The sequence below is a fragment of the Grus americana genome, chromosome Z (genome assembly GCF_028858705.1).
Source record: "Grus americana isolate bGruAme1 chromosome Z, bGruAme1.mat, whole genome shotgun sequence".
NCBI lineage: Eukaryota > Metazoa > Chordata > Aves > Gruiformes > Gruidae > Grus > Grus americana.
Genome location: NC_072891.1, coordinates 84,297,002 through 84,319,573, shown reverse-complemented (window position 1 = coordinate 84,319,573; position 22,572 = coordinate 84,297,002). Strand labels below are relative to the sequence as shown.

General features: G+C 40.1%; 1 protein-coding gene across 1 annotated transcript in view; it reads right to left on the bottom strand.

Moving 5' to 3' along the window:
• Nucleotides 1–4,607: 4,607 nt before the first annotated feature.
• Nucleotides 4,608–22,572, bottom strand: part of ADGRV1 (adhesion G protein-coupled receptor V1) — a 270,084-nt gene continuing 252,119 nt past the window's right edge. The window contains exons 89-91 of the mRNA XM_054810881.1: nucleotides 15,498–15,689; nucleotides 13,612–13,789; nucleotides 4,608–5,064 (exon numbers count right to left, since the gene is read on the bottom strand). Of these exons, the coding sequence (XP_054666856.1) occupies nucleotides 4,946–5,064; nucleotides 13,612–13,789; nucleotides 15,498–15,689 (489 nt within the window). The 3' untranslated portion in view covers nucleotides 4,608–4,945. The remainder of the gene's footprint in view (nucleotides 5,065–13,611; nucleotides 13,790–15,497; nucleotides 15,690–22,572) is intronic.

The following is a 22,572-nucleotide window of genomic DNA, read 5'->3' as shown; positions in this document are numbered from 1 at the left end:
GGGAAAATCTTTGTATTTGTTTCTCCGCTTCTCCACCACGGGGAACAGACAGATGTGAGGCAGCAACATCGCAGTGGGTCCTGCATTGAGAGGATGCAGGTGGTGCATCACATGCTTGTGCACTGCAGGAGGCTGAGAGCAGGAGAAGATTTCAGGCACCCCTCTTTTTTGCAGCCCTGTTGGCAACCGTATATCCCATGCCTGGATGCGTGACTCTTTCCAGTTAGGAAACTGGGAAATCATACGCCTAACTTCGGTTCAGGAATTGCAAAGCAGGAGCCAAGAAGTTTCCAGGGAAACCTGTTTCATAACATGGACCACAGTGTTTCAGCTTCCAGATTGAAACGGAATTTATTTTTATTATATTAAATTCTTACATGCCACAATTATTTTCTGTCTGTGTGTGCACGGAAACATGCATTTGTGCTTCACAAATACTTTGAACCATCAAAAGACAGGCCAGATGGTGCTGTTTCCTCTGCATGAAGAGTAGAGCCACGCTGAAGGTGACAGCCTTGGAAAGTCAGAGCGTCTCTGGATAAAATCACTGTGTGCTCAGATCAGCGGTACCAGCGCACAGGAGTGGCCACACCATCTTCAAAGCCCATCTGATGAGTTGGGGAAAATCCTGACAGCTTCAGTAAAAAACCTTCCCTGCACTTTTGACACCAGCAATTGTAATGAGACATTCCTGGAGCCATCTCCAAGCTGTATGTTTTGCCCAGGGAGTGGCATTAGGGTTATTAAATCTATGCTCTCAAGCTCTGTGCTCACAGCTCCCAGAATACATTTCTCTTATCTGGATCTCCATGAAAACCCTTCTGACAGTCTGTAGCACAAGCCACTGGCAAAATAATCCTGTGAGTAAAACCACCATCTCCAGGAAGAGCAAAGGATTCACCTATGGGGGATGCTGAGCAGAATGGCCAGACCAAAAAGATGCCACATTAGTCTTCATGTTTGCACAAAAAGCAAAAAAATGTTGAAGTGCAGTAACAACAACAACAAAGGTATTTATAATTTTCTCTGAATCTTGTGTATTTGTGGAGATGCTGTCTCTTCCATGAACACAACTTTGACTTGGTTAACCCCACCCAGCCAAAAGCATTCTTATGTTTTTTGGGTCTACCATTTAGGCCATCTTACACAACTATGTTCATTTCAGCACATCATTAGTTCCAGGTATTTCGTTCAATAACGCTTGAGTATTGCATTGCACTTATTTCCCTGTATTTATTGCACAGAAGATTATTTTGAACAGTGAAATAAAAAATGAAAATTGTCTTTGATTCCTTCTGTGAAAATTAACAGAATAACAGATTAGCACAAAACTGCATGTAGTATTTTTACTATGTTACCACCAGTAGAAGTAACACAGGAGTAAATTCCACTGCCAGCACATTGTGATTTCTTACTGGTTTACACTAATGCCAGTGAAGCAGAATTTACAGTAGTAGCTTGAGGTCAACGGTGTAGGCTGAGCTATAGCAAAATGTAGCAGGATATGACAGCAGGATATGCCTGAACTTAAGCAATTTTCTAGTCAAACCTCTGCATGATCAGTCAATTTAACATAATTTTATGTTGAGCACATAGGCACTTTATTGCTGTAAAGCTCTCAATACAATTTAATCCTTTGCAGATCAAAGCTCTCACTGTGCATTTCTCTGCAGGATGATGACTTTGGATGTGGGATATTGGAGTACTAAGCATTTGCATGGTAGAAACATATTGGAGATCTCCTATAGGTTGTAAAATAAATAATAAAAAAAAAAAAATCTGAATATTTTTTTCAGGTCCCTGACACAAATTGACTTATTTTGGATACGTGCCAAGAAAAATGAAATCAGAATCTTCTACACTGGCTTTCTCTAAAACATCTCCTAAAAGATGCCTGTTGAACTTAGCATTTTTTGTCTGGTATGCACTTGAATGTGAAATACATTCAGACATCTTTTATGAAAGTGAATTTACTTACGTTGGCATACGAGTGATAATAAACTCCTGAAACACATCCATTCCTTCACCTGATCTACATATGTATTTAAGTAAGTTTAGGTAAAGCTAGTCCAGAGAGGGGGGTGTGTGTGTGTGTGTGTGTGTGTCTCCTTCACACAGCAAACTACGACATGGTACACCTATGTTAACCACAGCTGCTTCTAGAGAATGGCCTCTTGTGGAGACACGATGGCTCCTTTCGTCGGGAAGAAAGCAAAGGCAGCAAGTGTCCTGGTGTTCTTCACTACAGAGGAACAAAGCGAAGGGTTGAAGGAGTTAGTCATCTGAGCACGGCACTCGGTTTGAAAGCTGGCTAGCTGTGGATTCGTTCGTCTCATAGAAACAAAGAAAAGTTTATACTTTCTATCAAATTTTGAGTAACGCCAGAGATCAGGGAACCAGAGGAGGCATTCTCTCTGGCTGTGTTGAGTCAAGCGGACTGCAGAGGTGCTCCTCCTGTCCAGGTGTGGCTGCAGGCACGTCTGAGTCAGAGCACACCGCTGCCCTGCTCCAGCAACAGCACAGAGGAGCTGAGAGAAACCCACGTTACTAAAGCACTGAATTTCCTACAGACAGAATATTAAAAAAAAAAAAAAAAAAAAAAAAGGTTCTAGAACAGTAACAAAATTAATCTCATGATCTTAAACCATGCAAGAACCACCTAGAGATTTACAGTTCGACAAATGCTGGCAGCGGACGTCATCCAACTGATCTGCTCTGAAAACACTGATGCATTTACAGTAAATCCCTAACCAGGCCAGTTGTGCAACAAGTTGAAGTGACACAAAGTATTAACATTTATGGTGGTGAGTCAAAAATCAAACAAACATCCTCCTTTTATAAGCTTTCTCACAGCATGTAGTAGCATGTACTGCGAGTAACGAAACATCTGTTGCAGCCGTGACTCTCGCAACTGAGCAAGTGTTGCAATCATTCTGCAGGGCCAGGCTTCACGTTAAGGCTTTCGTGGGTAGATGGGAAGTATCAGCAATGGACAATTGATTTGGGAAGAATGAAATAAAATAAAGAACTCTTAAAGAGCCAGGTTTGCTGTGTAGAATATAAAAAAGTATTATATTGCAAAGTGTCCACAACTAATTTTAACTCCAGGCTGAGAGACTTATTTCCATGATACATGCAGTTCATCCAAGCGCCCAGAAAGTCCCTTTTCAGCAGGTTGTAGGTATGGGCAGAAAAGTGAATTATAAAATATGCTTAGATGGTTCATTCTTGTATAAAGGTGCCCACTATGCTTCAGGTGCACTGCACCCAGATTTAGAGGCTGACCCTTCTGCAGAGGGGCACGGGTCTCCCCGACTGCTCTGTGCTCCTGTGCGTTGCTGCGGTGAAGCAGCGCTCATTTCCCCCCACCCTCCACCCCCCAATAAGTTTTGCCATTGACCACAAAGACTTGGTCCAGACCAGCATAAACAGAGTCAATAAAATTCCTGGGAGTCAGAAATTTAAGACTCGATGCAGCAGAACATGTACTAATTAAATATAGACACACTCTCATTCCCATCAGTTCCAATGTGTACTTAAAAAGCACTTGTTTAAGGGTTTTGCTGACTAGAAATAGTTTCCTGTGTCTGTGAATGCTTTTGCATTAAAGATTATGTCTGCTTTGGATATGAGTGATGACTGTAAGCTGTGCAGTCCTACCAGCTATTACAGAACTGGGACACAGAAAGTGGGGTTTGTTTGGCTTTTTTTTTTTCCCCCCAGCTCAGCAAGTAATTAGATATAGTAAAATTTGTATATCACTGTAGTAAAATTCACAGAAAGGTTTCCATAACAAAAGTTTCCTTTGAAAGGGAGAGGTTGTTGCTCTGAGCTTCAGAGCTTGCCCAGCATTTAGCCTTTAGGCAAGTTCCTGAAGAAGGTATGAAAGGCTTGCATTCTCATTTACGGTATTCCTATACTATGCTCAGAAATGTTCAGAGGAAAATTCCCTTGGTCTCCTGCTTTAATGTGTTTTTCTTCCAGAGTGTCTGTGCAGAAGCAGAGTTAATGACTCCTACAAGATCAGCCTGCCTCCCCCTCTCAGTTCTGAAATACTTCCTCTGCATTTTTTTCTTCCAAGGAAGGAACTTTTCTTGCTCATTTATGACCCCAGATTAGTGATCTAACTCATTTATAATACAATACTTGAACCCTTCAGTCAGAACGGGGATATCTGCGTAGCACCCACAGAGATTAACATAGAATTAAAGTCTTTGGAATTCCCCCTTATTTCTGACTGTGAGAAGAGTGAGAGAGTTTAATATTATGAAACCAGCAAGGTAATGCAGTCGACAGCATGTGGCTGCCAGTGGTTTCACTCTTGTCCTTCATCTCCCCTTCCCTCCGTTTGTTTCAGATCATTGCATATTTTATCATGTCACCATTTCAATTTCAAGCTTTCTGGCTCAAGACCATGTCTTTATTTGAATTTATAAAGTTCATGGATTTGAGTAGTCAAAAACTGGTGGGAAGGGTACAGCTTAGGAAATTATAGAACAACTGTGTAATTAAAAACATTTCCTGTCCAACAGGGCGTCTGCATCATCTTCCAGCTCCAGAAGCAGCGAGCAAAAATACCAGACTTGTTTGTATCAAACGGACTCTATTGTTTTTTATTAATCAGTGTTACACGTACAGGTTAATTAAAAAAGCTACAGTTTGTGAAATATGTCATCTAGCTACAAGATACGTATCTAGGCCGATTGCCATGGTATCTATTGATGCTCAGCCACTGTGAAAAATTTACAGTTTATTTTCTGATATACAGAACCTCAAGCAAACATTCCTTGTTAAACATTCGGTAAAGCTCACAGCATTCTACTACACAGTTTCATATAGTGTTTTAGTGCAAAAGGAAGTACAAATATAAAAATACTGAGGCTTGAATTAAAAAAACCAAAACAACCCAACAAAAAACCAACAAAAAACCAAGCAAGCCGTGGAGTTAGAGGTGAGTGTCTGCTATGGGTATTCTTCTAAGCTCTACGATCTGGGAGTTAGCCATGCTGCCACCGTCCTGGCTGCCATGACAAGACTCGTTATCGCTGACACTGAGACCTGCACCTGAAACAGCGAAACAAACAGGGGAAAAAAAAAAAAAAAAAAAAAAAGAATCAGTGAGAATGAAATCCCGACACAGAAATGGTGATATTGTGTCCTGCTCTGCTTTATTCTGGTTATTGAAATGCTTCCCTACCCCACGGCGATGTGGCAAATTTCCTCCTACTAGTCTACAATTGTGAACCCACAGATTGTAACTTTATCTGACGTAGTTTTGTACCATCCAGATATGCTTTTTCATCATTCCACTGTCAGTCACTTTATTTGTCTCACTAAATGGTACAATAGCTATTCAGAGGTTGCCTTGAAATCACAAGAGCATAAATCAAGGCCTGGCTTAGGCTGGGTTCATGGTCTGGCTGTTACAGTCTGGTATTTCCAAGGACTTCTTCATGAAAAATTGATTTTTAATGATACAATTTCCCTGTTAAACTATAATTCCAGCTGTTTTAATAGGATTGTAATTTCAACATGAGAAAAGATGCTGACTAAATATTCTTTAAACCCACATTTGGCACAAGCTGGTGTATTGTGTTTTTCTTCTACTGTGAGAGAATACTAGACTTTAGCCCATGGAAACTTCCAAAACATGTCTGGAAGAGACCTCAGGAGGCCACCTTCTCCATGCTTTTGTCACAGGAGTTCTGCTAGCTTGTTGCTTTTTTGGCAGTTTGGGGATTTTTTGTGGGGGAGGTTTTAGTAATTACTGTAAAGATACATAATTTTTGTGTGATTTGCATTTTCAGACTAAAAAATATTTTCAGGACTTTCTATCAGTTGTACAGTGCATCTCTTATTTCTGCCTCAGCTGTCATTCCAGGCTTTGGCTTGTTTGGCAAAACACAAGATAAGGGTCATTTACTTATTTGGAGTTACCTCATCATTTTCTATGCCCTGTATTGTTCCACTGTTACACATTTTTGCCATAGCACCCTTACTTCCACAAACCCCCAAGCAGAAAAGACATACGGAAAAGGGGACAGTGGTGGTATACTCCTTTGCTGTGGGAAGTCAGGCTGAAATCTTGGAATATGGAGCTTGGTTCAGAGAACCTGAGCAGAAGAACCTGCAGGACTAGGCAGGCTTTCCTGCAGAGGTCTGGAAGAAGTCCCGGTAGGGGCCAAACTCAGATGCAGCGCTGTGTGAACCCAGACCTACTGCATCCAGGTGAAAACTGTGTGTTTCTGCACCATGATCCTTCTTACACCTGGTTCTGGTGTTTGGGTCGCTGAGTGAACGTGCATGCATTGACGTCTACTAGATGTGTCTTGCTCTTGGACCTGTATGACCCAAGCTCTTGAGACCAGCAATTACAGTCAGAGCATGACAAGAGTAAAAATCCGTCAACGTACAGAGATACAAGACGATTAGGCTCTGAATCATTAAAATACTTGATTATAAGAGTACTGAAGATGATTAAGCCGTACTTAGTGATTTAAATTTATATTTTTCATTGAATCATAGTCTTAGTAACTAAAAGCTGCTTGAAAGTTCTGGGAAAAACAGCAATTGCATAAACAAGTTATTTGGGTTTTTTCCTTATCTTCTCTAAAACTGTTTGTTTTAGAAAGGAAACATGAGTGTAATAGAGAAGATAAATCAGACTGCTGTATTTACCATTTGGGGACGGCAGAACAAGGTAATAACCTTGAAGTAAATAATATAGTTTGAATGGAGAAACAAAACAATACTTTTTATGTAGCACTGTTAGCGTTGGAATTCACTCAAAACATTTATTTAGGTTGAAGAGGGTCCAAAATTCAAAAAGGGAAAAAATACATTATTGAAAACATTAAAATGATGTTATATAAATATGATCATCCCGACTTCAGATTTTAGGGTGAACACTGTCGGGGTTAGAAAGGTATTTGTCTTACTGGTGGCTATACTGCAATCATTCAGTATGGGGTTTCTTAAAGAATCTTGTACTGGTCACTATAAAAATATTAGATATTGGTCTAATAAGGTATTACACTATGTGTATTCTTAAATGTCACATATATGCATGCTTTGTGCGTGCTTTGTGCAAAGTAAGAGGAGATTTTTTTTTTTTGTTACGGAGGTTCTTATCAGGAGCTTGGTAAACCAAGAGACTGAAGCAGGCTACTTTGGGTTTACAAGGGCCTTGTTCTGCTGCTGATGCAAAGACTATGTGAAGAGCTGATCCTTTTTAGGAACCAGAGCTGAAACGTAACCAGGATACCAGCTTACCAAACAGCTGGCAGACTGGGAAGGGTAAGACAGTTTACACAGTGGAGTTTCATGGAGTTCATAAGTCCGGCTTGTTCTCAGATTAGAGCAGAAGTTAAACTCAATCAGATCCCAAGAAGAATGTACTCCCCTAGAGATGCTAGAGTTGGATGGTAGGTACGTAGTGGGGAGTACTACTTTTCCCCAATTTGTGAAGAAACTATTTTAAGAAAAAGACCCAGGAAAATGAGGCCTTTCTTCCTTTCTTTTTGTATCAAGGGACTAGAGAAACTGAAAAGTCACAGCTCGCTTTGCAAACCCATAGAGATCCCACCAGTGACATCTACTGGTTGAGGGATTTCATCATCGCATTCCTACGTGCCCTTGAACACCAGCTGTTATCACCTGCTTGCTCAGAGCTATCTCAAACTTTCACTAAAACATTTTAAGGGAGGTGGAGTTAGTTTTGTAATTACTATACTCATATCTCTGAGGAGACTTTTTATCTTCTAAGCACTTCTATGTGTAAGACAGATAGAACCGAATAAGCTACATGAACCAACTTTAATTCTTCTTTCAGGGTTTTGACTTTACAGAAATGACACCAACAGGCATCCAGATGTCTACAAAGTTCAGATTGCACTAAAAATGCTTCCTGGATATTATGTAGTCACGTTTAACAGCCAATAGGTAGCATATTTGTGAGCAATCACAAATGAGAAGTTGAATGAATATGCGAACTGGCTACTCTTCCTTCCTTTTTTCCTGTGAAGTGAGCCCTTACAAAACAGAAATTATGTAGATTGATAAGGCAGGGCATGAATCTGGCACTTTGCCACCATCTACGATTTATCTGCCCTGTGACAGACAGTCTCCAGGATATTGCACTGAACACCTTTCTGAATGTGGAATTTCCAATCACAGAAGCCCAGATTGGTGTAGGTTGGAAGGGACCTCAAAGCCCATCCAGTGCCACCCCCTGCCATGGGCAGGGACACCCTCCACTAGCCCAGGTTGCCCAAAGCCCCATCCAACCTGGCCTTGAACACTGCCAGGGAGCCAGGGGCAGCCACAGCTTCTCTGGGCAACCTGTGCCAGGGCCTCAGCACCCTCACAGGGAAGGATTTCTCCCTCACATCCCATCTCCATCTCCCCTCCTGCAGCTTCAGGCCATTCCCCTTGGCCTGGCACTCCCTGCCCTTGGCACCAGCCCCTCTCCAGCTTTCCTGGAGCCCCTGCAGGGACTGGAAGGGGCTCTAAGGTCTCCCCGCAGCCTTCTCTTCTCCAGGCTGAACAACCCCAACTCTCTCAACCTGTCTCCATAGCAGAGGTGCTCCAGCCCTCACATGATCTCCATGGCCTCCTCTGGACTCAATCCAGATGTTTTCTCTAGTTCAGGATGCCCAACATGAGATGCTTAATTCTTAAACTTACAGTGGTAACACCAAGGTTTAAAATATGCAGACTTTGGTTGTATTAGACTCAAAATCATGAGTTGGTTTATATAGCATTATTATTGTAATAGCTGCATTTATGTAGGTTTTTTTAACTTACACAGTAGATTTTTTCATGTATTCTCCACGTAAAATACTCATTTAGGGTTTATCACATATGCCTCTATTAAGAGCAAAAATACACTGAGATCTGGATGTAGCAATACCCTCCACTGATACTGCCCAATATATATTTGGAGAGTACCATCTTCTAGGCTGATATTCTCCACTCTTATCTATGTCTCTGCAAACAACTTTCTACGGGGATGGGTCATCGTCAGCCCTGGAGGGGTTTGGGCCTCTCTCAAAGGCTTTGCTGTGCTTTGCATTCACATCTCACCCAAAGGAGTAAGTTGGTTCAGTTTTGTGCATCACAGAAGGGGGAGGACAAGAGCATTTGTAGGAGATCGGACTATGGATGGAAGCTCAGAGATCAGTAAAGCTCTCATGCATTTATGGTATTGATGCCTTAGAGCAAAGCTGATGGACAGCTTGCTGCTTTGGAACAGATTCCATCTACTTCTGTTGGCTTCCTTTGTAACTCCCCAGCCCTAACCAGATTAGATGTCCTCAGCGAATTCTGCTATATTGGGCCTTAGCCTCAAGGACAGTAACATACGAGACTGTGACAATCTGGAAGGCAATGGTGTTATTAAATTGTTTATCAATATAAACCTGGCACAAGAAATCAGAGGAAAAATGAGATCTAGTCCAAAACGACAGCACTTTTAGAGTTAATTAGTGCAATTAACAAAAACTAATTAGTAAATCATTGTCCTTCTCAGTAAAAGCTAAGCCTTTGATTCATTATAAAAGCCATAAATGAAATACAACAAAATAAATAATTCAAGCCAAATTCATAAACATTAAAAAAAAAAAAAGAGTTTAGCACATATCATTAGGCAGGATATGTCTCTAAACTATTTTTTTCCTACAATAATTCTATAAAATTTCCTTCACATGAACTGCTTTGGAGCTGGCTGGCCTTCAAAAAAATTCCCACAGTATAAGAGATGAGGTGATATAGTTAATTCTAACTATATATTACTGTATGGAGATTAACATATTTGATGGAAAGGAGGAATTAATTGATAAGGCATTCAGAGGCGATGGCTTTATGATATAAGAAGTCCAGATTTTGGATTTCTTGCACTAAACAAAAAAATTCTATGGCCATGTGATGCAAAGCTGGCATAAAGCTAGCATAAAAGCTGGCTAAGAAACAGTACACTGTTGTCCACCCAATTTGCTAGAAATACGGTTGTATCGCTTCACCTGATCCAGTCTGTATTTCAGGTTAATCTGTAATTAGGCCCAGCATTAATGATTACGGAACCAAGGGCTAAGTGCACAGTTCCACGACACATTTCTTTAGCAATAAGACCAAGTGTGCCAACGCATCTATTTGTGGAGCTGCTCTGCAAACTGCAAATTACTAAACCATTGCAAGTTAAAGAATAAAGTTGTGCTGTGGGGGTTTTGTTTGATTTTTTTTTTTTTTCCCTAACCTGCACCAGTCATCCTTCATTTTTGCTGCTGAGAGTGGCCAGCTGCAGTGCAAGGGTGGGGCCGGAGGGCAGGAGTGAGGTTTTAGTCTTGCCGTGATTATACCCCCATTCTCACTGATCCTGGCTGCCAGATTAAACCTTGAGGCTACAGCATAAATTAAAATAACCTTGAGACAGCTCCAAACTACATAAGCAGAAAGGACAGATGAAGTGCAAAGAGGCATAAAGACATTTTTGCATATTCCTCTGCTAATCAGTGCTGATCCCCAGCCAGCCTTCAGAGTGGGAGCTAATATTTCAGCACGGCTAAGGCTGAGTTTGGTTATAGATTGACAGTTTTAGGAAAGGACAGATAATGGAGGTTTCTGTTTCTGCTTATCAGAGGTAAAGCTCAAGTGATAGCAGGGCAAGCATTTCTGTTCTTCCTCTATACCCCAAAGCCACACCTCCCAGTTTAGGCATGATAAAAACAGCTAATGTGGTGCGAAACACCTTTTCCTTGCTCTCCCAGGGGCTTGTCTGCTTGAGATGAGGAAATCTCAGCCTACTGAAATAAAGCCTGGTCTAAAAAGGTTTGAGAAGGACTACTCACAGCAAATGACAGACAAGAGCAAGGCAGCAAAAAGGCATCTCAGCTGCACGTGCATTTTAGCCTATTTAGAGAAGAGGTGCTGATCTTCCCGTTGCTGGTGACCACTGCTTCCTTGGAGCTGGGACTGGTGCTCAAACTGATGTGGAGTGGCAAGGGGAGAGGGAGAAAGAGGGGGAGAGGAAGGAGAGGAAGAGGGAGAGGAGAAGTCTCTAACCTGAGTTGTTGCGGTTTCATGTGAGTACAAGCAACAACGCAAGAGAGTAAGAAGAAACGTGCTGCCAGGAGGGACCAGGAGACAGGCTCCTTTCAGTGCCTGCTAGCTGAACTCTATCATAAAATTCCCGTCAGACCACAGCTCAGTGAATACTTTAGCAGCATGAGCCTGTACTGCCAGAGAAGAAATCCCACTTTCCACCACCTCATCTCCCTTTTTTATTGCTTCCACGTGGTTCCCTCCCTCGTGCCATCATGAGCACTTCGACTCATTGGCCATGCACTGAACTGAACTGGAGAGCAGATCTGGATGAAAATAATAAAACAGATATGATTTTTAGTTACAGAAAAGCTCACGTTTTTTGGTTTAAGTATGTGCTGAGCTGCAGCTTGTATCTAAGCCAATGGCTGACAAACATTTACTTCGGTGGTTAAAGCTAGTCTAACCTCAACACCACCTCTTCAGTTTGGCTTGTTCAAATGTTGTGTGTGAGGCTGGAACCAGATGGGACAACAGGTTTGGCTTAGAAATCATCTGGTTTTGTCCCCGTAATGTTGCTGGGGGCATAGTTTGGGCACACAAATAAGCACTGGGGTGAAATGGTCAGGTACTACTTGAATCAGTAATGCAAAAAAAATTTTTTTTTCCTACTGTGGCCTGAAATCTCTGCTTCAAATCACATTAATACAAAAGTCACATAAGAACAAATGATAATAAAATATTAATAAAGAAGACAATAATAGAATTTAGGCAAAATAATGAAAAGCTGGTTTTAGACCTATTTCCTTCCAGGAAGTAGGACTGAAAACAAATTAACTAAGGATGGAGCTTGAAGATTTATTAAAAAATCATTAAATGCTAAAGTTGTGGTGAATTTTATTAACCATAAGTTTTAACTACTGCTGTTGCCTAGATTGTTTTTCATGATTTAAGACTCAGCCTTCCACAGTGCGTAGAGTTTACTGCAGAAGATAGGCCAACTGATGTCAACAGAGCTGCTTAAAGCAGTAACACTGTCTGTGATGGTGGCAGTGTTAGACGTGAATGGCCTCATATCCCATTAACTATCTGTGAATGATCTGGCCTCCTACGAAACATTCAGGAAGGAGTACAAAAGTAAAAGCTACCTTCTTAGGTACTTAAAAAAAAAGGTTTGCAACTGTAAGCTCATGCACCTAGGTTTGAAAGCCTTGCCCAAAATCTTTAACCGCATGACAAAGTAGAAGTAGTCTATGAAAATGACCAGGAAAATTATTAGGTACAATACAGATCTTGTGACATTAAAATTTGTATTTATTAGCACTAGGCCAGTTATTCATCATCCAATTATCTTCAGAATTAGAAGAGTTTTCTACAATGGAAATTGGCTCAGGAGATAAAGTATTATGAATATACTGAATAAAACTGCCCCTTCATTAGCAGCATTCCCAGTCTTCCAAAAATTTTGGCTCTTTTCCTTGGTGTCGCTGAAGGGAGCAAACTCCTGAAACTATTGGTGCCAGAGCACTTAACCTGCTTATGTCACCAGTACCTTGCTGTTGTCTCTTACGAGGCTCGATGGTGTCCCCAAAGATCATTCAGGTGATGTCCTACTACCAGGCTAGTCCATTTGTATTTCACCTGGTGTCTAGAGGAGGTGGGCTTGGGTTAGCGTCTGCCAGGTCTTATCAGTTGGCCCTCCTTTGCGGTCATCTTATCAGACATTCCCATGTTGACCCATCATTGAATCAGGTTTCCCTTCATTTCTGCTGCCTGTGGCCATGTCTGACTATCTATTTATATCATCATTTGAATAACCTGAAGTTTCACTGGTGGAGTGGGTGAGAAAGCAGGAAAATAATACATAACTGAGGGCAAAGCCTGGGATTTGGAATACTTGAACTCCAAGGCTATTGAGGCAAATCTGATTACAAATATTTTGGTTTGCAGGTGTAGTTTGAGCGTGGACACCTAGAGTGGCCTCCTCTGCTTCAGTCCTCCAGCAGCATGGTGAGCTCACCACAGCTTGCTCTTGCATTTGGGCAGAAGTCTGTCTAGTTTATCTTCCCAGTGTACACTATTTTTCAGGTCCAAATGTATTCTTTATAAATATTTTGTCTTACACTTATTGAGATAATTAATATTTATGAAGTTATGCTGTTTCTCACAGATATATATATTAAAAAAAATAAAGATAGGCATTCCATATACTGTATATATCAATTTGAAAAAGAAAGGAAAAGAAGACAAGACAGCCCATGTCTAGAAGCAGCAAATTTGCCATTTAAGCACTTGTGAAAAAATGTCAGAGCTTCCAATCTGCTGCTGCTTTCTGTAGGTCTGCTTATCATCATGACTTAAAACATATTTCTGCAGACTCCTTCTCTGTTATTTTAGATAGCCGGCACAATATTTTTCATGGAGTAGCAGTCTAAGGCAAAGCAATTTTACTTCAGATTTTCACGGCAATCAGACTATATTAACAGCTCTTGTTAATTGAATCTCATGGAATGGTGACACCATTAGCGTGAAGAACAACATAATAACCTTCGCAGAACAAGAAGAGTCACTCACCAGTCTTTAAAGCAAATATTAGGTCATCAAACTCCTGTGATTCCTCATCAGCAACCAATGAGCTGGTACTAAATCCTCCAGAAGGGTGGAAAACATTGCCATTTTGTGGACTCTGCTTAAAGGCAGCACTAGCTTGACTAGCAGGCTGCAAGGATGCCCTCTCCCAGTCTGCAGGCACCTGCAAAGTTTAAAAAGACACAAAAATGCAGTAATCATCAAAACTATACTATAGAAACTGGAAACTATGACCAGAGCTGAACTCAAGACCAAAAGACTTTGGAACCAGCTATTCTGTCACTTCTACAGTGAACCAGGTAGCTATTTTTTTTTATTTTTTTATTTTTTTTTATTTTTTTTATTTTTTTAATTTTTATTTTATTTAAATTAAAAAATATATATATATAACCCAAATACAAGTCATTTAACCTTGTGTTTGTTATGCCAGTCCTAGCTATCTCAAAAAGTTAAAAAAATATTGCTATTTCTGAACATTGGCCCCTGGTATGGAGAACTTTAACTTAAAGCACTGACAGGTTCCAGCTCACTCCTTTCTTACCATAGCCTCTTCCTGTGCTGGACTCTGCTTCTCCCTTCTATAGCCAGTAACCATCATTACTTTCCATTTTATGATCTACCGTTGGCAACCCATAGCTTCCCATGTCTACCAATACAGTATTTTAAAGTAATTTGCCAGTCTTTGAAGGTTCTGGTGGTGGTATACAGCCCTACAGTTTTGATATCAACTTTGCTGTAGTTCATCTACCACTTCAGTATAAGTTGGAGCTACACAAAAAATCAGAATTTCAGTTGATGAGAAAAGAGGTGGTTTTGAAAATCTATCTCCTCCTTAAATGAGATGAAAAGCCAAAATACTGCACTCTAAAAAGATATATTTTTAGCATAATCAAAATATAGTTTCTTGGTTTATTGCTTATCCACTGTTTAGGAGGTCAGGAACGTAAAAGCTTGACCTGTAGAGCTGAGAAGCTCTGCTGTCCACTAAAATGGGGAGTCAGGCACCACCTTAAGTGAGATGCTGAGAAGTTGAATAAATTTAGTGGTCTGCCAGGAGGCAGCTGAGGAGATTTAAAAACCAGAGAAACCTGCAGACAAGTAGGTAGAGAAATGGGCAAAACAGCTGCCAGGTGAGCAGGTTGGTTTCCATAAAAATTATTACTAGAACTGACATGTTCCCTTGAAATATTTCAATTCCATTAAATCAGTGTTTTTCCTCAAAAAACTGTTTAGCTGGAAAATTTTCAACTAGCTCTATCAACATGCACATGTACATAGCAGCAAAAGTCACCTTGGTTTACTACAGGTAGTGAAAAGTGATACTAGCAGCATTCTAGCTCCAGCAACAAAGAAATTGAAAATCATCTCCTTCAAAATTCCTTTCCTCCCTTTCACCTTCCTCAAAATTTATCCCTTTCCCTTTCCCTTTCCCTTCCCTTCCCTCCCCTTCCCTTTTTTATTATTCTATTCCATTAAAATTTCCAGAAGTTTTGCACAGCATGAATTTGGAAAATTAAAGACTTAAAACTCATCTAAGACCTATAGTAAACTGAAAGAATTAACTCAATATTTTGATTTCTCATGACCTGTTTTTGACAACACTTTAACAAGCCTCTATAAGAAACTGAAGACTCAAGTAGAAAAGGCAAAATTCTCTAGACAGGATGTTACCAGGGAATTGTAAGTTCCAAGAATATCATCACGGCTAAAGATAACAATTTTTATGGTAAAAAAAAATAATAATACCCCCCTCCCCAAAGACAATCTATAATAATTAGCATCTAATTCCTGCATATTACACATCAGTACTGCCATTTAGATCTCCAGACACATTTTCAGTACAGAAGGTAACGAATATAGAGCACTGTCACCTCTTCCATAGCACTGATGAGGTTCTGAGTGGACTTGCTGATCTCTCCACCTGCAGCCGGCAGACCACTGCCATGTGTGAAAAAAGCCGATCCCGGAGTTGTATGCCCATTCATGTCTACAGTATAACTTGCTTTCACAGGACAGCAAAGTTGGTTGTGCAGGATAAAATATACCACAAAGACATAAAGACCCTGAAACAGAGAGAAAAAGAACATCAGTGTGTGAAATGCAGGGAGTTTAGATCAGAGCTCGAACGCAGTCATGGCAAGGTCCTAATGCTGTAGCAGATGCCTTCACTTACACTTGCAGTCCATGCCACAAAGGGCTGCAGCCAGTTTCTGTGCAAAATAAGAGATGACGTTACTGCCCATCAGAGATCTGGAAGTTAAAAGTAAGTTCATATCCTGAGGCCTCCAACTAATCACACACACACACAGAAAAAAACCCAAACCCAAACCAAAAGTCATAGAAAATGATTATTTGGTTGAATCCACACACTTGCAAAGCAAAGCCAAGATCTCATCAACAACAAAACCAACTCAAGTTTCACAGTTGTCATAATAGTGAAAATGTGGTTAAGGGCCACCTTCACAATAGGATTTGGCTGCTGGCCCCCAGCCACAATTCTTTGTTTCCTTACTGACCTGCTGGGTCTTTGCATTCTTGCCCCAGTTTCAATCTCATGCAAACTGTGCTGCTGCCGTCACAGATACCAAGTTGTAATTATAAATTAGATTCTCTTTGATATCCACTAATTCAGCACTGAATTACTGTAGTAATCATTTGTGATTACTACAAAGGCTCTGCTGTATGCCTCTGCAGCTCTTTAAAGCTTGCTAATTTTGACCTTTAGACTTAGCCAAGGAAACTATTATAACCATGTCTTTTGTTTGCAAAGAAATCCAGTGATTCTGAATATGAAATCTGACTTCCTCTAATTCTTAAGTTGCACTAATACTGAGGGAAAATAATCGATTTCAACTGATAAATCAAGCAGTTCAATAATTACTAAAGAAGGGGTTAATCAACAGAGTACAAAAATAAGGCTTCCAGATTCTTCCTGATTGCTGCAATACAATTACACTTGCATTGTTTTTTTGTATTTCACATTGTCCTCTAGACCCCTGAAAGCAATTGTACTAAACAGAACAATTTATTGGAAAGGTACCCATTGGCACAAAAGTAGTAACTTGGATTATAAATAGTAAGGAGTTTCATCTAATTATATTTCAGAATTCCTAATGGAAGGAATTTTGAAAATACACGGAGACTGCAAATACCCAAGATATATGTTCATTTCCATCCCTATAAAACAGGCAGCAGCACTTCATGATCTACATATTCGTAATTTCTAATGCCAAAACTATATGAGAAAACAGTCTGGTCCAAAGTGACACCTAACAGAAGTTAATGGGATTCAATGGGATCTCAGTCTCAGGTGGTCAAACGCTGGAAATACTCTCATACAGCTGCTATGAAGTTATACAGCTCTGTGTGTGCATTTTTTTTAACAGCAAACCAGCAAACAAAAGTGTTAAAAACAACTATTTTGAGAAAACATTTTCCCGCTTTTCCAGATTATTTTTTTTTTTCTTGAGGACCCACGGCAGTTACCTGAGAGAAACTTTCTTTGTGATACACATAAGTAAATATATTCCAAAAAAGTGATGCAAACACATGTTGCACTTAAGAGACACTAAAAAGGAACAAAAATGTCCTTTTATTCTATAAACAAATCTAAGGACTGTGATGTAGGTCAAGCATAATGGGACCAGCAAATGGATTTCTTTTGGTTTCAGTCGTTTAATGTGTATGAAAAGGATAAAAAACCCAAGAACAGATAACAGTGACAACACTGAATCCAGAGCAGCCTCTGGCATTTCAGCCTCTGAGGACCTAGCCACAAAAGTTGCACACACGTTTCAAGTGGTTTTGTACTTTTCAAGAAAACCCATTAGCTGAAAATGCTGCACAGCCCTGTCTTTCAGAATCGCAGGGACAGAACGCGTTGGCGTGCAAGACCCATGCTATGTCACTCTCTTGTGCAGCCCCAAGTGTGGCGCTCACTCTTCTAAAACAAATAAACATGGAATAAAATGCCACAATTATCTCCTTACCTCAGCCTGGTGTCCTACTTTGACTCTCTGTGTGTTTTGGACAGTGCTATTTCTGAGGAACTACTGTTCTACTAGAATGACAGAAAGGCATTTTGATACCCAAGGCATCCCTGCTGCCACCACTTCCGCCCCTCGCTGTCATCCAGAGATGCAGACCCTTGTCCTGGGCAGCAGGAGCCAGCATCCCTGAGATGCATCGCCTGGTGTGGCACTCCTGCTGCAGCCCTCCTTTTCCCGAGGCTGAGAAGGAACTTCAGTACCTGCAGTTCAGAGAACTCCCACGTATTGATGCAGACGGGTGAGGGGGCAGCTCCTCTGGGTCCTTCCATAACGAGCACATAGACTTGGGAAGGTTATTTGACTGTCTAAGGACAGGAGTCATCGCAGGCTGAGTTAGCTAATAGAAACAAAAATTGGGAGTTTTACTTCTCCCACTCTTGTAAAATACTATGGCAATGCCTTACGAACAGAAGCTCATACCTAACAAAACCCAACACTGCTAAGTAGGTTACATGTCTGCACAGGAACTGTGTTGCTGGGTGGAAGATTTCTTGCTTAGCTGGAAAAAGGATGGAACCTTCTTTGACCCATATTCCTATCCAAATCTAGAATCTCAAGAAGATTACACTCTGTAGAGGTGAATTCCTTTGTGCCATCACTGTGGTTTTGTTTGAAGTATCAGAAGGGGTTTGTGGTTTTATTCTTACTACCCTCTATCTCTATTAGAAACTGAATTTTGGGAAATCAAAACAAGGCAAATGGCCCTGCTCAAACAACACTGAGTTCCAATGATCATACACATGAAGATACCATGGATGAAGTCGTACTTACCCATGCTTATTTTAGCACCAGCAACTACCAGGCTGTTTAATCTGAAAAAGCACGGACAGGATGCAGACTCAGGTTGTGTCAGTGCAACCACAGCTTTTACAGTGTCAGCGGTTTTTTTCAAAAGCACTAGTTTGAGAATTTAATTGTCCTTCATCACACTTTTGACATTCATTATATTCTTTTTCACTTCAACCTTTAATGCTGTAAAAATAGTCTTAAAGTACTACAAAAATAAGGCTGTTGGCATTGTAATATATGTTTCACTGAGTTTATCATATAAACAACTTTGGCCAAGTTGGCACCACTTTACTTTTTCACCTAGACATTGGTCTTGCCAGTTGGACCAAGTATGAAAGGCAGAAAATAGTCAAGTTCTGTTGATACTGTCAGTAAAGGCTGCTGGTTATTTTACTGATATATGCTGATGGAAGACAATTAAGCTTTCATTATTTTACCTCAGCAAGCTGGTCTGTACATCTGCTTTTTTTTGTACTGTTATGTCAGGGAATAAATATCCAGAAAAACCACAGCTACAACTCTCTGTAGGAAAGCTCTGAGAGCTCTGGGACCTTTTCAGCCAGTGAGGTGGGAACAGCCTGGATGCTGCTCTAGGTTATGGCAGATATTTCACCAATCTTCTTTTGGATTTGCTACAGATACTTGACCAACCTGATTGCCTTCTGTGGCTGGTCCAGTGGACAAGGGGAGAGCAGTGGATCACATCTGCTTTGAGTTTTGCAAGGCTTTCAGCATGGTCTCCCACATCACTCTGGTACCCAAGTTAGGACATTGTCCTTCTGCATGGGTAGAGCACTGGATGGGTAAGAAATTGAGCAAGTCCAGTGGAGGGCCACCAAGATGGTCAGGGGCTCAAGCACATGACCTGTGAGGACAGGCTGGGCTTTTTGACATGAAAAAGGCTTAGAGAGGAATTAATAACCATTAACTGCTATTAGTTTTCCAATACGCAAGAAGTGGTTATTGAGAAGACATAGGGGCACGGCAGGAGAATGAGAGATACTGGCCCCAAGTCAAAACAGGTGAGGTTCCAACTGGATATAAGGAAAACATATTTAATGTGAGGGTAATTAACCACTGGAACAAGTTGCTCAAAGAGACTGTGGGAAGTTATCTATAGGAGAAGGAGGGAGGTTTTTCTTGGTACATTTTATAATTTGTGGGAGGGTTCTGTGCATGCACGGGTGTGAGGGGTATTCTCATATACAACAGCTTGATTTATTTATTCTGCAGAGTGATGGCTGCAGGAAGCTAGTAAATTAAGGACAGTCTTCCACAGCTTCTTCAATAAAAGGACAAAATACATTTTATGCTTCATAAGATCACATGCAAACCTGGAGGATTGATCCATAGAAACCTTTCATTGCACATTTGACACTCGTAGTCTCTCTCCCTCTTTATCCTCTAATTCTGCATGTTCCAAATAACTGTGCTGACACTACAGTATATCTAAATTCGGAAACTGAGATAACACTGCTAATAGTAATCAGAAAGGATACAACAGACTGTGGGCCATCAACAAACCCCTTCATCATCTCCTTTTTACACACTGAGAGAAAATGAAGATGCCTACTGTATCCCATACAAAAATGCCTACTGTATCTCATAATTTTAAATTGGTCTTGTAAAATAAAGGACTTTTACTGATCTAATAAACACAAACACACCAAGGCATTAGATTTAAAACCCAAACAAATAAACAAAAAAATCCAACCAAAAAAGCGCCAAACTAATATACCTCACACTTCTCACACAAGTATTTTCATCCATGTCTGAGATACCCTGAAATATCAAAACCTGTTTTTCCAAGAAGTGGATTCAGATAATGTCAACTATTCTAGAGGAATGTTATTTCTATATATAAAACTAAAGTACCTTTGCAGGACTTTTTGTAAGGAAAAGCAATTTGAGCACTCCATTTGAACAGTTCCTCAACCTGTTTCAGGGTATGTACAGCACTAACAAAAATTCAGTCCACCCTACACAGGCACTCTTTGACTTCCTATTTTAATTTGGAAAAAATTATTTTATCATCATGTGACTATATCACTGAAAGTTGTTTTTTTCAGAAGAGAATATTTTAAGTGAAATCAAGGCTTTCAAGAAAAATGGTATCTTCTGTTAGACCACAAAAAGACCTCAGTGTCCAGAACCATATCATTCTGATCCTTAGATCAGTGTGGCTACTACATCACTATTACTTTCAAAGTTACGCATTTATTGGTGCCAGGTGGTAAAAAACCCAAAAAATCACACAAACAGGTGTCTCTGCCAACAGAAGGGTTGTCTTTCCTCAGATCAGCTTTTGAGACTAGCTGTCTGTAGTCTCTGTAGAGGAATTTCTGCATGATGGTTATGCTTTGATTAGTTTCACTTTGGTGGGTTTTTTTGGTGTTTTTTTTTTTTTTAGTCTTATCAGAGTTGGATTTAATCTTATTCCATCTGGACTACATTAATTCACTCTTGGCACCCAGTCCTACAAAGCCCTTTGCTTGTCAGTTTAATGGTCAGACCGTCCTTCCTGGGTAGGTGTTGATGGCCACGGGTGCTGCTGGCACTGCTGGTGGCAGGGTCTTAGCTGATGCTTGTGCACATTAATGCCTTAGCTGACGTCTTGTGAACTTCCCTGGGGATTTCACTAATTTACTGGAAGTTGTTATGTTGCGGACTTCTCTTTTCTCACGTAGTTTGCCATCACTGGCCAGTCAAAGCCTGCTGTGGATTAACACTGTTTTACCTAAGAAGTGCCTACTGCTTTGGGGAAAATCACTGGTCTGATTAATCCAGAAAATTTGCATGTTTCACCATGTTCAAGATGCTAGTATCTATGTAGCGAAAAATGACTCATAATGTTAAAGGAATCACATTCAGGAAATTGTAATCAGGGCCATTGTACAATGTATGATATATATTTGATATTGTTGTCTTTCCTAATAATTTCTGGAAGAAAATTAACCATGGAACTGAATATTCATATGCACAATACCATTAGTAATGCTAACTGACACACATAAAACATACATAATTCTCTATTTCCTCCTGCAAGTTTCCTTGTTTTCAGTGATAATTACAATAAATCGCAGGCACAGCATTTCTGTGCATGTCTAGATATCAAAAATCAGACTTTAATGTACATTTTATTTTCCCATATCTTCTTCAACCATGTTTTTCTTTGAGAACAGCTTGAAGATCTTTTATTGGTGTCACCATGACAGAAGTATCATCTGAGTCACATGATACTACATCCTAAGCCATCGCTTAACATCTCCCACTCACAGCGCTCCAGAAATATTAACCTTTGAAATGTAAATCAGGTCCTTCTGTTTAAATCTAACCCTTTTTCTTAGCATTCACTGTTGTAAAAGCCATGTCCTTAGCAGTGCAACCCTGCCAAGTGGTGATTACACTTAATAAGTAGACTTTGGACCTGCTCTGCATCATCAAGGGTTTGACTGTTTATTTGCCGTTAAGCACCAGTTTTGATGAAACTATTATAATTCTTATCAATCATATCATTTCTCTTATCACAGTTTCTACTGGGAACAATCACTGCTTCTCCGCACTTTGCTTCCTGAGGTATTTACTCTTCATTTTGCTCTGTAGGAAAAGATTTATTTCAGTTACAGCTGAAGTTCTAAAAATTAACATCAAAAGCAAAAGGTAACAATAAATGTAATTGAGGACTGCAAAACTACCTATCTCGGTAGGCAACATCATAAGACCACTTGTTGAACCAACCAACTGCCACCACTCATGCATACACAAACACATACACTTACTTACACACACAGAAGCCATCATAAAAATGGCATGAAGAAAAATAATCATTCATATATCTATCATTAAATTATGAATATATTTACAGGTTTGCACTACGATACAGTTATTTTGAGTGCTTTTTTTTTTTTTTGGTGAAGTTATAATTCCACAGATAAACAGGTTATGGGTATATTCTGTAATAATGATAAAAAAACTGTGCTTTCAGCATTATGAATAAATTTTCCTAATATTAACATAACACCTGAAACTTAGTCTAAACTGCCAAGTTTCCCTTTATGCGGAGCCCACTATGCCAAGACCATGCTGAATCTTGCAATTTCTAACCAAA